The 19,474-nt window shown below is 38.5% G+C and overlaps 1 protein-coding gene across 12 annotated transcripts; it reads right to left on the bottom strand.

The window, feature by feature from the left end:
* Positions 1-1,930: 1,930 nt before the first annotated feature.
* On the bottom strand, positions 1,931-7,965 carry LOC104611068 (Tetratricopeptide repeat (TPR)-like superfamily protein). Of its 12 annotated transcripts, XR_016068576.1 has the most exons (6): positions 7,602-7,965; positions 7,311-7,479; positions 4,739-6,813; positions 4,525-4,652; positions 2,683-2,772; positions 1,931-2,387 (listed from the first exon to the last, which is right to left on the bottom strand). XR_016068576.1 is itself a non-coding variant. In XM_088886439.1 (4 exons), the coding sequence occupies exon 3, from the start codon at positions 6,742-6,744 to the stop codon at positions 4,561-4,563; it is 2,184 nt and encodes a 727-aa protein (XP_088742565.1). In that variant the 5' UTR covers positions 6,745-6,813; positions 7,311-7,479; positions 7,602-7,965; the 3' UTR covers positions 1,931-3,071; positions 4,525-4,560. The 12 variants fall into 12 exon arrangements, 5 of the variants coding, with proteins under 5 accessions (XP_088742565.1, XP_088742566.1, XP_088742568.1 ...); XR_016068572.1 differs by having other exon boundaries at positions 2,851-6,813; XR_016068573.1 differs by having other exon boundaries at positions 4,525-6,813.
* Between the last annotated feature and the right edge of the window lie 11,509 nt (positions 7,966-19,474).

The following is a 19,474-nucleotide window of genomic DNA, read 5'->3' as shown; positions in this document are numbered from 1 at the left end:
TTTTTAAGAATGATCATGTTCAGTTCATGTACTTACCCATATCAACGGGAAAACTTTGCTAAAACTGGCTCAACATAATGCATTCAAGCCGTTGGATTAGTGGAACATGTATTCAAGATTTTCTTATCAAAATTCAAGCACACATTGATGGAATGATCTTTGATATCCATACAGTAGTCATTCCTAGCTAGTCCTACCTTTTCTGGGGGGAGTCATAGGTTTTTTTGTTCACTTTCAGATTATCATCTCTCTTTCTCTAGCAAAATATAGGCATTGGAAGAAAGAAACTCTTAAAGCTTCATCCTTCCACGTAATTCATTCTTTTCAATTGATTGCTCTTTCTTGTTTTTGTTTTTTGATAAAATATGCCTGCACCTGAACAACATTAATTTCCATGAAGAAAACAAAAGACATGAATTTTCATCATTTATGAGTTTCCCTTTTCTTTGGGAAATTATTCAAATGAAAATTAGCATTACCATTCATTGGAAGTAATAGCATATCGATAGATTTATTTCACTAAACTGAAATTTTTATGGTAGAAAACTAAACTGGAATTGAAATTCTAAAAATCAAATAGGAACCCCAACATAGTAGAAGATTTATTCACAAGAAAATAATAGCTATGCAAAGAAATAATGCTTTGCTTTGCTTACCCTATTCAGACAATGAACCTAGATGCCCTGCTCAAACTGTGATGAAAACCTAGACGCCCTATTCGACTGTGATGCCCTGTTCGCTCTTTGGTTGAACGTCAAAAACCTAGATGCCCTGTTCAAACTATGAAAACCTAGTTGCCCTGTTCGAACAATAAAGAGAAGTTAGTATGGAAGAAGAAGAAGAAGAAGAAGAAGAAGAAGAAGAAGAGGAGGAGGAGAATGAGGAGCACTCGACTATGAAAGAAAGACAGAAGATGAAAGGGGGAGGGGAAAAGACAAAGAAATCGGTGACTTACCTCACCAGATTTTGGTTCAATCCAATCGATTCTTTTCAGACGCCGAAGGAAGGAGATGCAAGAGATTAAGGAGAGATGGTTGGAAGTGGGAGTTTCATTGGTGCAGACTGAGGGATGACGAGGGAAGTGGGACTGTGGGAGTTTCGTTTGCGCAGGAGAGAATGCTCTCTCTTTTTGGGTTTTCAATGTGCGAGTGAATGTTTTCCAGTGGCGGTTATGCATTCGCCACTATACTTAATTGTTTCTATAGCAGCAATTTTTATTAATCGCCACTTAGAAAAAGATGTATAGCGACGGATTTCTTAGTGCCGCTAAGAAATCCCCCACTATATGCTGAATTTGTTGTAGTGTTCTAACTATTCTAACATGGCTAGATGGAGGAATGAGTGGTCGTTCTAGAAAAATTGGAACAGTGGTCATACTCATAACCAAGGTTCAAAATTTTGATACGTATTGGACCGTATCGGGGCCTTTCTGATATGCCCCTACAGGGGGTGTATCGGGTCAGACCATGGTTCAGAGGGTACCCAGAACTTAAACCAACCCCTCTGAACCAGTTTTAAAAAAAATAAATAAATAAAACACAAAAAAAGCACCAATACAGGCCGATATGCCCTACCTCATATCGATACAGGCCGATACCCCTCTAAATATGGGCCTGTATCGATATTTAGAACTTTGGTCATAACCTCGTATCATCATTGACAAAATGTGTAACCCCTATAATTTTTGAAGGATCTGTGCTAACGACTATTCCTTTGGCCACAACAATTCTGTGGTTTTAGATAGACTTAGTAAACCAACTTTAGAAGATTCCTGTACATGAGACATTTATTTATCAATATAATGAAAAAATAGCATCCTATTAGTTATTAAAATTGTATATAAAATACATATAGCAGAATATGTTGTGATTTGATGTTGAAAGGGACAGAACTAAGAAAAAAAAAAAGCAAATAAACAATGGCTTCATAATTGTAATGAATCCATGTGGTCTTAATTTAGACACAAGACTTTTTTTTTTTTTTGATAATTTACACAAGGAAGACTATTAACAACATTACATCAATAATTAAGATGTAAGAAATATGATACCTATAAACTTTGCAACATAGATATCAAATCCTCCACTTGATTTCACATGGATGACATCTCCTCCCTTAAATTAGACACTTCTATCCCAACCTTCTTTGCTCGTGCTCTAATTGATCTTACGTGCTCCTTGGCCTTTATTTTACTCTTGTTTGCTTCTTTCAACAATGTCACATATTTATCACAGCTTTTAATACTAGTTGGAATTGGATACAATCCAAATTCATACACTTGACCACAGTGTTCTTCTCCCATTACACGAGCACAAACATCTTCTAGGCAAGAGCCATTTGCCCCACTCAAACTCCTTGACTTGCACCATAGAATTTTGCATTTGATTCTATACAAAGGAAAACCAATGTATTTATAAAAACTGTTTTTTTTATGAATTATTTATACAAACTGTTTTAAAATGAATAATATTAAATCAAAAATTCCACCAATAAACGAACTATACATACTATCATAAGGGTCTATCTTTCATTATATGTGTTATAAAGAATATTTCTACACAGGACACATCATGCCCTCTTTCTTTCCTCTATCATTATAAAAATAATTAGTGTTTGTTAACATACAAACTTCTAAATATACGTGATGCAACACTTAGAAAAGTCAAAAATACACTTTATTACCAATTCTTCGTGTATCCTTGCAAAGCTTTTTTAGCCCGCTAAATGACTGAAATTTTGCTTCGAACAGTAAAGCTTATTAGTCTCATGTGCCTACACCCACAAAAGAAAGTATTAAATTATCATACCATCAGCTAAAAATTCCAATGCTAAAACATTTAAGAGACTTACTCTCCCTTGCTCAAATGTCAAATATTACACAATGTTTTTTTATCATTAATATTGCACAATGTTTTTCCATTGGATTGGATCAACTCGATCATCTTTGAATTGTACTTCATCACATTATCAGGATCTGGATCAAAATATTTTCACGTACACTTCTAATCCCTCCACTTCAACAAGGATTTGTATACAAAATCCTTGGAGTTTTCTTTCATATCCAATTTTGTCTACAACCACATGAGAAAACTATCATTTATGAATATAACACACATATTAAGAACAAAAAAAATACATCTGTACCTAAATAACTTTCGACAACTCCTTTTTTGTTTCATTTAGTATATCTTTCCAAGATCTAATCTATAGATAGCTCATTATAATTTCGTGCAATAGAACCCAAGAATTTTGTTAACCTCATTGAGTTTTCATTGGCAAGCTAATCTTCATTAAAACAAAGATCAATCTATTTATCTGCTAGTTTGTAGCACCCCAAGTCCTTGTGCTTTGTAATGACCCTCTCTTCAGTTTGTTGGGATTTGGGCTGTAATGTTATTTTCGAGTTGCCACTAGGTTGAGTAGCCTCAAGTAGTTCTTGGCTTGAAGTTGATTGACTTATCCTTTGGTTTGTACTTCTTCATAGTGAAAACCTCATTTCACTAAATCAAACAATTATTAGCAATAAAAGCCTTTGAATGAGAAGATATGATACTAATTAGTGCAAATGTGCAACATAAAAGTTACTCAAAAGCCATCCCATGATACTAATTATTTCAATATAATAAAAAATCCAAAACATGAAACTAATTAGTGTAATATAACTACTAAATGTTGACAAGAATTTAAAGTGTTGTTATAACTAGGTGAAAGTTGACATGAATTTAAAGTGGTGCAAGGAAAATCAACATTAATATAAAGGGAAGATTTCATGTAAAATCTATCACTATCCAGCTTATGTTTTATGTATGTATATCTATCTCTTGTATATTTTCTCTCTTTTTCTTAAAAGAAAATTTCATTTTATTATAAAAAAAGCTACAATTTCATATATTAGGCTCATTGGTTTCTTCTAACTACAGGAGCAAATCCAAAGTGCAATTTTATTATAAAAAAAGCTACAAATTTAGTATTCTAACCTGATGTGCATCCAGCTATGTACACAAGCAGGTATATGTTAAAATATATACGTGCATCCTACCCTCTCTTCTCATCTGTTTTTTGTTTCTCACTTGTAGACTGTTAGTTTAATTTATTCTTTAATTTTAATCTGAAACTTACTGGACTAATTAACAACTTGTCCAATGTTTTGAACCTTCCCCTTCCCCTGGTATCAAAAGGTGCTCCTTTCAATAGCACTCAGTCCCAGAAGAATCTCAAAGGTTGCTAGATTCAAGCATAAGTGCCTAACGTAATACATTAATTTTCACCTGGAATTATGGAAATTTGGTCTAACGTAATGATTTCTATTTTCAATTATTAAATGCACAACCTAAAAGAAAACTGAAAAGTAATTTCCTTTTGCAAGAGGATCTTTATTGCCATGGAATCTAGTACTTTAGACTGATTTTTCTTTGGTTCTGAAAAAGAATATAAATAGTGTTTTGTTATCTAGATTTGATGATTGATTTTACAATGAATGTGATCTATAGCTTGAGCTAAGTACAAAGAAAACCGCATCCCTACCAGCTCAGAACTAATGGTATATGCTTTGACATCCTGTCATTCAACCCAACTGCATCCTGGTTGCTTTATCATCCTATTCTTCCTCATCAACTCCCGTATATTTGCAGCTTCTTCCCAATGGCCGGTTGCTGCAATAATATTTGATAACAGAACATAAACAGCAGGATTTTCTGTTTCAATTTCTAGAAGAAATCCTGCTGCAATCCTTCCTAACCTTGCATTACCATGAATTTGACAAGAGCTAAGTATCGCCCACCAGATCTTGGGATCTGCTTGAAAAGGCATGGTATTTATTAGTCTTTCAGCTTCATCAAGGTGCCCAGCTCGGCCAAGAAGGTCAATAATGCAAGAATAGTGATCTACCCCAGGACTTATGCCATGATGATCCATCATGGAAGCAAAAATTAGACGGCCATCATCAACCAAACCAGCATGACTACAGGCAGACAGAACTGCAGTGAAGGTTGTCTGATCCAGTTTTTCACCCGATTCCCACATTTTCTTAAAGCATGCAATAGCTTTTTTGCCTTCTCCATGATGTGCATAGGCAGAAATCATGGCATTCCAAGATACAATGTCTCTTTCCATCATCCCACTGAACACTTTAGCTGACCAATCTAAATCCCCACATTCTGCATAGAATGAAATTAGTGTATTGCCCAAAGGTGTTTCCAAACCAAACCCAGCTCTGATAATGTAGGCATGGACCTGTTTCCCATGTCTCAAAATTGATCTATTAGCACAAATACTTAAAACAATACTGAGAGAGTACAAATCTGGCTTGAGTTCAGATATCTGCAACTTATGGAATAGATCTAATCCCAGGTTAGGCAAACCATTATACAGGCAACCACACATAACTGTATTCCAGGAGATCAAATTTCTTGAGAGCATTGCATCAAAGATCCGAAAAGCCTGCTTCATCTGGGCATGCTTAGAATATACTGAAATCAAGGCATTGCATACTTGGTTGTTTTGGATGAGTCGATTTTTAACCATTGTGGCTTGCATCATCTCAATGAATTCTAGACAATCAGAGTTTGCCACTAGGCTTCCTACAGTAAATTCATCTGGCTGAATCCCTGCCCTCTGCATTTGCATGTAGACCATGATGGCTGATGTTTGCAAATTCCCTTGAGCATAACCAGTAATCATCGAATTCCATGAGATTGGATCCTTACACTCCAAGGTCTCGAAAACAATGGAAGCTGCACCAAGGTCCCCACAAATAGAATACATGGTTATCATGGCATTGTTCACATAGGTACAAGTTTGAAAGCCCATCTTAATGGCTAAAGCATGTAGTTGATGACCAAGTTTCACCATTCCTGTAGATGAGCATGAGGAGATAACACTCGTAAAAGTTCGCTCATTGGGCACAAGGTGATTTTCTTGCATCTCCTTGAATATCATCAAAGCTTCCACATCTCTTCCTCTGCTTGCCAACCCTGCTATCATGGCATTACAAGTAATCTGGTTACGCTTTGTTGATTCAGTCTCTTCGAATAACATAATTGCATCCTCAACCATCCCACAGTTGAAATACATTGTAAGCTGAGCATTAAGCACGGACAACCTTAACAGAAATCCTGTTCTAATTACCAATGAATGCACTTGCCTCCCGAAATCAAGCAGCTCTGAGGAATCGCATGCACTGAGGATGCTAGCAAAAGTGTAGTTATCATGTCTAATGCCCAGAAAATGCATTTGACGGAACATGACAAAGGCAACCTCTTGATGCCCATTCTCCACACAACCTGTAATCATGGAATTCCAAACGGAAACATTTCCCTGAGCTTGAGGCATTTCATTGAACAACTGGCAAGCATGGTTGACTTGGCCCAACTTGGTATATGCCGACAGGAGAGTGGTCCATGTATAGGCATCGGGGGCTGTGATATCATTAAAAACTCGGCTTACAGAGTTTAGATCATTCAATTTCGCATAGAGTGAAAGGAGGGTGTTGCCGATGTGGGTGTAGTCTCTGAAACCAGCACGGATGACATAGGCATGAAGCTGGTCTCCGGCTACAATATCTTGGAGGTTGGCACAAGCGGAGAGGGCACTGGTAAGGGTATATTTGTCAGGTCTATGGTGGCTAGCGGAATGAATTTGGTTGAAGAGTTGTAGGGCTTCTGAGTTTTGGTGTGAGCGGGTAAGTTGTGCAATTCGGGAGTTCAGCTTTACGAGGGTTTCAGTTTGGTTCACAGCTGGTCGCATTGCGATTACTATTTCTCATTGCAATTGCAATGTGCAATGGCAGATACCTCATTAGTCAAACCTGTGTATCTACATTTTGGATTGTAGTGTCAAATTTGTATTTTATTTAACTAGAAAATTTAAGTGTAAATTAAACAAAAGAAGGAAAAAACTATAAATGGCTATTATTAATCAAACAATAACACAATTTAGCTAAAAAATGACATTTTAGAAATAGAAATTATATATTTCACTAAGAGAACGCCAAGACTAAACGATACCTATTTCTTCAGTAACAATCATAAATAACATAAACAATCCCACCTTCTCCAAGGAGTCCACCTAAAATGGAGTGTTATAACCTAACGGGGTAGAGAACAAACTAACTAGTAACTTTCTAAATCCAAGACCTGAAACCCTTGCCCTGTTCCTTTTTATCAACTAAACAACGTGTCCTTCCACTAAGCACAAATCAACAATCCCAAAATCTTTTGTTATTTTATTTTACTTTTATTTTCTAAATGCATTGCGTATGTACCAATTTTAGTCATCAAAGAAACCCAATTATTGAAGAAACAAGTACGTACCTGGATCCAGGCAAAACCAAATTGTCGAAGAAACAAAATGCAAGACATTCTTTAGGGAAATGGAATGCCCAGAATAGAGTAATTATCCAAGTCCCAAGTCTTTTATACTAGTGTAGGACAAAGAGGCCAACAAGTGACTTACGGTGATCAAGACAAAGTTTCCAATCAACTACCCCATGGTGAACGCGCATCATCCATTCAAAGGCAATAAAATCATTAATGAGTAATCAAGTAAAACATGTAAATATAAATGAAATGATGCGAAGGAAGAGACGGTGAACTTGAACCGACCTGCTGCTGTTTATGCTTCAGGGAACTTGAAGATAAGAGTGAAAGAAAGGGCCACATCCACTAAATGTGCTGCTGTTTATGCTGCTGTTTAGGGCTTCAATAACAGCCGGAGTAGCAGCTGTCACAGTGTTCATTCAGAAAAAGCTCTTCATCAGTCGTATGGCAGTGGTCTGATATGGCAACAGTATAGCTATGCCGATGGTCTACCGTGAGTGGAAGGTGAGGGAAAAGGATGAAATCGTTGGAAGTGATGATCTAGAGAGAGAATCGAAGATTGAAAAAGGGTTAAGGTGAGGGTTTCTTGTTGCAGTAGAAGAGATTTTGCTGAGGGAGGGCTTCCTTGCTGCGATTGAGAATTTCAGAAACGAAATTTCGCTAAGGGAGGGTTTCGTCGATTGCTGAAACCGACCCGGAAGCCGAATCGCGGGTCGCTGGTTCGACCGTTCGGTTCGAACGAGCCAGACTATATATATTTGTGTGTGTGGGTGTGTGTATGGGTATGTATAACAAATGGTGTGTGTATATATGTATAAATATGTTTTTTATCTATAGAAAATGTATAATTATTTTTAAGATGCAATATATGTAAATATTATTTTATTTTTAATTTCTATTTGTAAAAAAATCTAAAAATTGCAATTTGAGGTCTAACAAAGGGGTTTTTGGTGAAAATAATAGGCCAAGACACCTTTGGCCCTTGGAATGCATAGATCTCAAAAAGTTATCTAAAATCAAAAGAAAAAGATCAACCCAATCCAATATCAAAATGCAAAGTTATGCCCTCCAGAAGTTTGTAAATACATTAAATGTGCAACCTATAACCCGGTGACTAGGTCGAATAGGTCAAACAATTGAACTACCTGGGTAGAACAATTTTTTACTAGGTTAGCAGTTTTTTTACCAACTGGTAAGTTTCAGAAAAATCTGACCTAGAATCAGTAAAAAATGCCTAGACTGCTATCATATTTTAAACAACCCAAAATAAAACAGTGGGTTACATCAAAATTAAGATTTACTTAACTATTTTTACACAATTCTAAATGTATTATTTATGAAGATTATAATCCTTTTTATCATTAGATGCGAAAAACCTGTGTTTGGCAAGTCTTTTTGCACGGGCTTCAAGCTATTTAAAAGCCCGAAAGCCTAAATTTTGGGCTTTTCCCGTTTGGCAATGAAAAAATCTATTGGGAAAAAGCTCTAGCCAAAAAAGACACAAGCAGCCCAAATTTGGGCTTTTTCAGGAAGCTTCAAATGAAACTTTTACAATTTTTTAGTGCCCCATCTTCTTCGAATGTGTGGCACGATGCACATGCTTGGAAGAGAAAATGGGTTATTTTTCCACAAAAAAACTATTTGAGTGTAAGTGGGACCTACCAATGGTATGTGGGGCCCACCTTAAAAAATGTATGTGGGCCCACTACATGTTCACACATGGACCCACATGCACGTCTAACAATGGCATGTGGGGCCCACCTTGTAAAATGTATGTGGGCCCCACATGCATATTCATACATGGACCCCACATACATGTCCACCAATGGTATGTAGGGCCTACCTTGAAAAATGTATGTGGGCCCACATACATGTCCACACATGAACCCACATGCATGTCCACCAATGGCATGTGGGACCCACCTTATAAAATGTGTGTGGGCCCCACATACATGTCCACCAATGGTATGTGAATCCCACCTTGAAGAATGTATGTGGGCCCCACATACATGTCCACACATGGACCTTTACATGCATTCCATCAATGGTATGTGGGGCCCACATAAATGTCCACACATGGACCCCACATGCATGTCCACCAATTGTATGTTGGGCCTACCTTGTAAAATGTACATGGGCCCATAGTTGTCAAGGCGACACCTAGGCGGGTGCCTAGGTGACACCTAGGTAACAAGGCACCCTTGGAGGCTCACCTTGCCCAATCACCTAGCAGTTTTGTATTGTGTCTTATAAAATACTTTTAAATTGTTACTTTTTTGAGGTTATAATTATAAAATAGACATTATTAAACAAAAAATATTCATTATTTTCTTATTTGTTAGGGTTTAATCAGCACAAACATTGCTAACTGTTGTATTGAACCCTCAAAGACTTTAGAATCTGAACCAATAAGTAAAGGAAAAACTTAAAATTTTGTCTAATCAATACATTTCTTCCTCCACATCTTTTTCTTCTTCTTCCTCCTTTTCTTTTCTTCTTTTCCTATAACAAAAATAGGGGTTCAGTCCCCATATTTTTTTTATTTTTCTTTTCTTTCTTCTTTTTCTTTTCATAAATATATTGATTTTGTAGACATAAACATGAATGAAGTTTATAATTTCTTATAAAAATTATGGATAGTTATTAAGGAAAGATGGTTATGGAACAACTACCTAGGATATGTATTTTTCACTTAAAAAAATCTATCGCCTAGACAACTAGGCGACAAGGCACCCCCCTGTCGCCTAGCCTTGCCTTGGCACCTTGAAAACTATGCATGGGCCCCATGTACATCTCCACACATGGACCCCACATACATGTCCACCAATGGGGCCCACCTTAAAAATGTATATAGGCTCCACATACATGTCCACACATGGACCCCACATGCATGTCCATCAATGGTATGTTGGGCCCACCTTGAAAAATGTATGTGGGCCCCACATATATGTCCATCAATGGTGTAAATCCCACCTTGAAAAATGTATGTGAGCCCCACATGCATGTTCACACATGGACCCTACATGCATGTCCATCAATGGTATGTCGGGCCCACCTTAGAAAATGTATGTGGCTCCTATGTGTTAAATAAAAGGTTTACTGGCCCACACACAAGACATTCATATATATGAAAGGTTTCCTGAGATTTATGAAAAATATTTCAACACAAATAATCTTTGGTCTTGCAAGATCTATTTGTAAAAGCTCACCCATGTCTTTTAACTATCAAATCTTATAATAGATCTTCTGGAAAAGACTTGCCAAACAAGCATAATTAACAGCAACAAGATGATGATGATGACTAGGAATACGAAATTGGGAGTTAAAAAAAGGGATGCGAATTTGTTTTGGAGGCACATAAAGGATGCGAGAGAAAGAAGATTACAAGTTTTGACTTGATTTCTATGGGCATGAATGATAGGTCAAATATCCAAATGAGCATTGTAAACAGAAGTTACATGTATTTGCTATAGTTGTTAAATGTATTTGGTAGTCTAGGAATTATCTCTAAATGGCTTTGGTGGTCAAATATCCAATGGCTTGATTTCTCCTAAACTACCTCCCCCACTTTCTCCAAAATTATCTCTAATTCATATTTATATTCTAAATTATCTTTAAGTCCTATTTATCTCCAAAATTATTTCTAATTTAGTAGGGAGTTTCTCTCTTAAATTATCTCTAATTCCTATTTATCCTCTCCCCTACTTTTTATCTATATCTATCTAAAGAAAGTTTGGATTAAAAAATTTAAGAATTATTTAAATATTCTAACAAAATCATATAATAAATTTAAAATATTTATTAAAAACACAAAAAATAAGTTTATGTTTTTTACAAAATATATCACGAAATTATGTACTAACAATTTAAAATATGTTTTTTTTGGATTATCAATTAAATTTTTTTTCAAGTATTTAATAATATGTAAAAGCTTTAAATAAATAAAATTCAAAAAACAAAAAAAATTAAATATTTTCTAGATTATTTAAATATTTAAATAACTAAGTATTTATCATAACTAGATTTTAAATAGTTAAAATAACGAAATTATGTAATAAATTTTAAAAAATTCTTCAAAGTAGAAAATAATTATAACATAATATTGAAATTAATAATAATTTAATATATTACAAAATTAATAATGAAATAATATATGGTAGTATAAATTATGATTTTATGGATAATTAAATTCTAATTTCACCTTAGCCTGCATGATAACTAAATGAATACAGATTATTTTGGTTTCCTTGATTTGCAATATTTTATTCAAATCCATTTTTGTTCATTTGTTCCATCACTTTGTGGGTATTCAGTACTATAGTCTTTGTCTTGTGTGGTAAGCATTTAGTTCTGCTTATTAAAGTTGATGAATGCAGATGAAAATGACTACATTCTATGCGTTTTTTATTTTGGTAACCATGAGAAACTGAGTGATGAAATTGGATTTACTCCTCATAGAGCACATCTCACACCAATCTTACAACACATCGTAGCTAGTCATGTATTAGAAACATCTTCCCCCGAGACAAAATCAAGTATGAGAGGTATTCTCAATGCACGACTAAAAGCATTGTAAGGAGGAAAGCCAGATTCTTGAGTGATCAATAATCCGAACAAGAAAGAAATAATGGGTGTAATGATACTCTCAACCAGACTCATCTACATACATTTTTATTTTTGTTTTCGCATGACAAGAGCATGTTTTTGGGACCAAGAAAAACCATATTGATGAGGGCGGATTTGGCCCTCCAGTGGCATTATGACATCTTGTCACGGTCCTATACAGGCTTAGCCTTGCCTACGCTTGGCTGGCTTACGTTAAGGGACACCATCGTCATTTTTTCCTGTAAGATTATTGGGAGAATTGATGTCATCTTCAGGCAGACCTCTAAAAGCTTAACGTACTCTTTGAGGAGGGGTGGTCGACCTCCTTGGGTGCCTAACCTTGGCACTCCTAGACCAACTTCCCTTGCGGGGCGGCCCTGGTTGATGGCTAGAATGGCTAGAATGGCTACCAGGGTTCCTCATGGGCGCACACATGCTCATTGGGACAATGCATGGACCAGCACTACGCTGCCAACACTCAAGGGAGGTTTGACATGCGGGCCTTGCTCAAGCATGACCCTTCACCTCGCTAGCCCCTTTCCCAAGCTGATCGAGCTATCCCGTTGCCCAAAGCGCACGGGTGTGCTTTGACCCAAGCTGTTGTCCAATCATCTTGGCACACAGGTGCCCATCATCATCGGCATATAGGAGACCCATTCACATCGGTGTCAAGCCACCTCTTCGGCGCATAGTCGCCTTACATTACAGTCGTCCCCCTTTAGCACGTAAGTGGCGCCTCCCATGGACTAGCCAGAGCCAGCAGAGTGCCCCGGCCATGCGACTTGAGGTCATAACCCAGCGCCACTGACCATTGGGGAGCCATCCCTTCAGGCAACTCCTAGCCTCCCAGCATACAAAGGCTTGTCCTGGCCTGCCTTGGCCTGAACGCTGCACGGGTTTATTTCGGTGTAGAACTACCCTCGTGACAACCTGGCACCTCATGACAATTAAGTGCAGCCTCTTGACAACCAGGCAGCTCGCTACCAGGGAGCTCCGCTTCAACCCCTGAGTCACAGGCCACTTGGGGGCAGATGTCACTGACGAGGTACTTAGCCAAAAATCGGTACATCACAAAATTATTGATACGTGACCAGAACCGGTTACATCATTTGGTGCCGTCTGTGGGAACGCTACAAAAAGCTAAGTTCTCATCCTACAAAAGCTAAGTCCTCTTCTCCCAAAAAGCTAAGTCCCTACTTTTTAGAAACTGAAGCTCTCGCTTTATAGTTTCCCTTTCTCATGAACTCAAAGGCTATGCAGGGAACTAACAGACCAACAAATCTACCAACTTTACTTTCAATTTAGATAAAACCTCATTAGTCCTCTTCGCAAGGTCCCCCTACAAAGATGGGCTCTTCGTGGCTTCCACGGGAGTTGGCGACCAACATACTACATAGGCGCCCTTACTAGTCGAGCCTTCCAAGGCTTCCGTGTAAGCAGGTGACCTAAAGTTGGTAGTGCTGCCTCCGAAGGTCGAGCTCCTAGTAGCTTCTTGTAGGAGTGGGTGACCGGCATTACAAGGCCGATGCAGTGAAACCATAGCTCCAAGGTGTCCATCTGGTGGCCTACGCGCAGCCTGGCGCGGTCTGGCGCGGCCTGCGCTGACCTGGCACGGGTGCCGGTCTGGCGGCTGGTCCAGGTGCAAACTTACGAACTGAGAAGGCACCAACCTTAGAAACAGGTCTCCAAGGAGCAACAAAGTTCAGGAGTGGACTACAATTCGCTCCAAAGCCTACGGGCAACATTACTATTGAAAGATCCAGTCGCCTCTTCGGCATGGGCAAGTTCAAGAGTGGACTGCAAGTCGCTCCCAAAGCCTATGGGTGACATTACTACTGAAAGACCCAGTCGCTTCTTCGGCATGGGCAAGTTCGAGAGTGGACTACAAGTCGCTCCCAAAGCCTACGGGCGACATTACTACTGAAAGACCCAGTCGCCTCTTCGGCATGGGCAAGGTCAGGAAGAGTGAACCACAAGTCGCTCCCAAAGCCTACGAGCGACATTACTACTAAAAAACCTAGTCGCCTCGTTGGCATGGGCAAAATCAACAAAAGTGGACTATTAAGCTACCCCCAGAGCCTAAGGGTCACAGTACTGAATTGGCGGAGACCTCCTCACCTTGTAGGAAGCTCGCCACTTACAGGCAGCTCCTAGAGCCCAAGAGATCGGATCAGCGCTTACTAGCTCGTCCACTTATGGGCCAAAGGGAGAAATCTACTCCCTTCGCCGATTTACTTTCGGCTCGGGATGGAGGGCAAATGATGAGGGCGGATTTGGCCCTCCAGCGGCATTATGACATCTTGTCACAGTCCGACATAGGCTTAGCCTTGCCTACACTTGGTTGGCTTACGTTAAGGAACACCATTGTCATTTTTGCCTATAAGATTATTGGGAGAATTGATGTCATCTTCAGGCAAACTTCTAAAAGCTTAATGTACTCTTTGAGGAGGGGTGGTCGACCTCCTTGGGTGCCTAACCTTGGCACTCCTAGACCAACTTCCCTTGCGGGGCGGCCCTGGTTGATGGCTAGCATGGCTACCAGGGTTCCTCATGGGCGCACACATGCTCATGGGGACAGTGCATGGACCAGCATTGTGCTGTCGACGCTCAAGGGAGGCTTGGCATGCGGGCCTTGCTCAAGCATGACCCTTCACCTCGCCAACCCCTTGCCCAAGCTGATCGAGCTATCCCGTTGCCCAAAGCGCACGGGTGTGCTCCGGCCCAAGCGGTTGTCCAATCATCTTGGCACACAGGTGCCCATCATCATCGACATATAGGAGATCCATTCACATCGGTGTCAAGACACCTCTTCGTCGCATAGTCGCCTTGCATTACAGCCATCCCCCTTTAGCACGTAAGTGGCGCCTCCCATGGACCGGCCATAGCCGACAGAGTGCCCCGGCCATGCGACTTGAGGTCATAACCTAACGCTACTAACCATTGGGGAGCCATCCCTTCGGGCAACTCCTAGCCTCCCAACATACAAAGGCTTGTCCTAACCTGCCTTGGCCTGGACGCCGCACGGGTTTATTCCGTTGTAGAACTACCCCCGTGACAACCTGGCACCTCATGACAATTAAGTGCAACCTCTTAACAACCAGGCAGCTCACCACCAGGGAGCTCTGCTTCAGCCCCTGAGTCACAAACCACTTGGGGGCAGATGTCACTGACGAGATACTTAACCAAAAATCAGTATACCACAAAATTACTGATACGTGACCAGAACCGGTTACATCACGTAATATTGTTGATTCAAAATGCATTAGCCAATAATTTGGAGTAATTCTCATAGTGATTAAGCCACTTAAATTATCGATCTTCGTATTTTGGAGGATTTATTGTCTCCTTTGCTTTCTTTCTTTTGTATATATATATATATATATACTAAACTTCAATGGGACACAACCAGGGTAGTCCATTCCCATCATATCCCCTTTGGCAATGGGGTTCTTAAGTCTCTGCTACAATGGGAAGAAATCCTATCAACTAAGCCGGCCACCATTATTTGTTTGGGTTATTTTATGCTTAAAACATGAACAATTCCAGATATACGGATCATAGTCATACGCCATCTTCATCTACAATCCACAAGGAACAATGTATGCAAGCCAGTTATATATGCAATAGTTCCTGGTGGATAGAGATGGCAATTTGACTTATCCCTGTGGGGCTCTACACTATTCTGCCCCGATGGGGGTAGGTTTCGGACAAATCTGAAATTCTAAAGATTAGGGACAGGGTGAAGATGGTATTTGTCCACCCTACCCCAATTATATTATATTATATAATATATATATATATATATATAAATGTTAATATATTATATATAATATTGTCTTATGTAATTTTTTAAAAAATTTTAAAAAAATTGCAAATATGCAAAAAGAAATGACGAGAATGAAATAGTTTAAGATGGGGCAGAGCAAATTCGAGGATCCCCATTTTCAGGAGTCGGGGATGGGGCATGCAAAGTGTGGCCCAACCCCGCCCGTTGCCATTCCTACCAATGGAGAGTGACGAGGGTGAATTGGTTTGGCTGTTTTTTCCAAAGCCATGTTTGTTTGCTTAATACTTTCTAGTGCAATTTCATTAGGACTAGTACTGCAAATGAGTTGTCAAAATTTTGGTTTTACTTTGTAATGGATTTTCATATGAATCAAAGTAAAACATGACGCAAAAAAATGAATCAAAATTTTTAATTTTTCGAAAATCTAATACTTGAATAACTTTCACCGCATCCGTGTAAATTTTGATAAATATCATGGTTTTTAAAAAACGAACCGGTGACTGAATCAGTCGGGGGTTCGGTTACTGGTTCGAACAGTCTGGCCATACAATCCGAATGGCTGGCCCCTTCTGACAAAAAAAATAAAAAAAATTGGAAAACAGTCAAAACCGGTTCAATGGTTAATTAACGGTTTTAAAGGAAAACGAAATAGGTCAGGTGACCGATTCAAGATTTTTCCGGTCCGACCGTCCGGTTTTGAAAACAGTGAAAAAACAGGTCCGGTTTTTTTTCATTTGCACTCCAAATAAAAATGGATAGCAAACAAATGGTGCCAAACAGCCAAACATCTTAATCCAGACTAATACGGATTGCGGAAACGTTGACCACCTACAGGGGTCCCACCTATCAAAATGAAGCTTCGGAAAAATCGATCTTTATCAATTACCAAGATGGGGTCCCTAGTACCCTACCACGTATCGTTCAAAGATTGATATGAGGCACGACGAAGTTGCGAAATTTCAACTGGCGTTCGCGGCTGATTGTCCCTCCGGCTCCGGTGTCATGGCTTTCTGAGAGCATGGATTTCTTTCATTTGTTATTATTACTATATGAGAGAGAAGGGGGTAGGGGACCCTAGTTTCATGGAGGTGGCCGTCGTTCTATTCTATTATTGCCTGAGGAGAATCAGAAAGTCAGACTAATCTTCGGTCGCCATGGAAGATTTGGAGAGAAGACAGAGGGAAGAAAGAGGAAGAAGAAAATGGAAAAAAAAAATGAACATAAACAGAATCTGTTTCTCTTTATTAGAAGACATACAAAGAAATATACAATCAGAAATCTAACGGTAAATAAGAAAAAAAAAACAGTGAAGGAGAAAGCTAAGTTCTAGTAGAATGAATTGAAGTAATTGCTTTTATTCCAAGAAAGCTCATCAAAGCTCGAGGGAGGGGAAAACAGTTGAATAGCGATGAGGACGTATTCCACTGTAGAAGATGAAGTGTGAGAACGACTTCTTAAAAATGCAGATAAACACTTTACCTCTTTTAGGAACCAGACGAGGTGGTGGCGGTTCTGCTGCTATTGCACCACTTCTGCGGCCGTCATCCCCACCGGTGGTGGTGGTGGTAATAATTGTGCTTTTGGGGGCTTTCCATTGTAGCCCACTTAAGTGCCAACATGGGTATGTGGCTGAGTAATGTCAATCAAACGTTGTCACAAAAGTCAGCTAATCCCCTTAGGAGCTCAAGGGTGGCGAAAATGAGAAGAACAGCTTATCTATCGTTAAACAAGAACTGCTCTCTTCACTCTGCAGAAACAGATATCAGGCCACGATTCTCATGGGTTTTGGGAAGCTTTATATACCTTATAAAACTGAAAGCTTGCTCCCACCTTCACCTCACGCCATTTACAAAACGACAAATTAAAGAAGCTTGATGGAAAACGTCCAAACCTAATTGAAAGAGAAATGCTTCTTGAAGTAACTTATTGCTAGAATTTGTGGCATCGTCCTAATCGATCAGGTTCGCCGAGTTAATTCTTTGACTCTTAGGATCGGTGGTTCCCATGAGATAAAGTATACCTATATCACTCACTGTGACCTTTTTTTGGTCTTTGAGTTCGATAATTCATAAGGAGAGAGAGAGAGAGATGCCGCCGGCATATATAATTACAGTAGGATAGAGAATGGAGGACTACATCTAGAGTCTCATTTGAAAGGTAAATATATACTAAGATTAAAAGGAAATTTTATACTTTATATGGAACTTTGTGTTAAATAGTAAAAAATACACAATAATAAAAAAAAGTGTAGTAAAAATGTTCATACCAAAATGGATGAGTGAAAAAAACTTGAAAAGATTGGGCTGGTGAAAAATGAAATCATTGAAAGAATTTAGGAATAAATCCAATAAGTGAAAAAAAAAGTGGTCAATTGTGGCTTGTTCCTTTGCTTTGAAATCTAACATCTGAAAATGCAATAATTGCATTAAGAGGTATATTGGTATAAGTGAAATTTTCTTTCCTCTAAACTATGAATGCAAAGAATGTTGTTTTGAACTTTGAATCTTGAATTCTAAAAACGATCAAATATCCATTTTGACCCTATAAATGGGAGTATCATTGGAAAACAAAACTTGTATGATTGTACTTTAAGAGGTAAGTGATAAGATGAAACGAATAACCATCTTTCTCTTTAAGTTAAAAGATTCCTCTTAAAATATAAGAGTTAAGAGAGGAAACGAACAATTAAAGACTAAAAGGGTCAAAGTAGTAAGAAACATTTTGAGCACTAATAATTTAACATTAATAGATATGACATTAAACAATCAATCACTAATGGTAAATCAGGAATCATGTAACTAATCTCATATAATTGGGATAAGGCTTGGATGATGATGATGGGTGGTCCTAGAGGTGTAGTTGAAGAAATTGGAGGATGAATACCCAACTTGCGGGGTATTGTCTTGGTTTTGGTTTTGCACTCAGTGTTAATTTGGTTTGAACTAATCACTTATCCAATTTATTAGGTTTGATTGAGGTTAACCCTAATTCAACCCGAATTATTGAACCCCCAACCCTAACCCTACCCACCTTGAGGTTAACCCTAATTCAACCTGAATTGTTGAATTCCCAACCCTAATCCTAGCCCACCCTGAGATTTGGTTGAGGTTAACCCTAATTCAAACTGAATTGTTGAATCCCCAACCCTAACCCTAACCCTAATCCACCCTGAAACTTTAGGTTGGGCCAACCAATTTCTCTACTTCCAAATCTCAACAAAAGATGTTTATGCCTCTAATCGAAATATTAATAAATGAGGATCCACATGTAATGGAGATGAATCAATTTAATCAATACACAAGACTTCTTTTTCTACCTATCAGCGTAAAACAATATTAGGGACCATTTTGTCAACAGTTGAATATGCTGAACTGAAATGCTCATGCTTTATCCTTTGGTGAATAACTTTTTAAGGAGGTTGAACAGAAATTGGATAAAGCACTTTTAACCTTGAAAATTTTATTATTTAATTATTTTAATAACTACAAAATGAAACAAAACTATCTTTCAGTTTAGAAACTTCAGCCGTAATTAAATGGCCTCTTCGAGAAACTTTATTAATTAATTAAGCAATTTCAGTACATGAGAACACGTGAACATTTTGTCGCAAGGAGAAGGACCATAATGGCGTCTTTATTAGGAGGATGAAACAAAGTTGTCCTTGAGCCAAAACTGTCAGATTGGAACCGCAAAGTCAGCATTTGGTAAAGTTCTAGGAAATTTACTGTGTTACTGTTCGGTGAAGAAACAACCATTTTCTGCATCT

The sequence above is a fragment of the Nelumbo nucifera genome, chromosome 4 (genome assembly GCF_055504915.1).
Source record: "Nelumbo nucifera cultivar China Antique chromosome 4, China Antique-T2T, whole genome shotgun sequence".
Lineage (NCBI taxonomy): Eukaryota > Viridiplantae > Streptophyta > Magnoliopsida > Proteales > Nelumbonaceae > Nelumbo > Nelumbo nucifera.
Note: the sequence above shows the minus strand (reverse complement) of the source record. Positions and strands in the feature narration are given on the sequence as shown.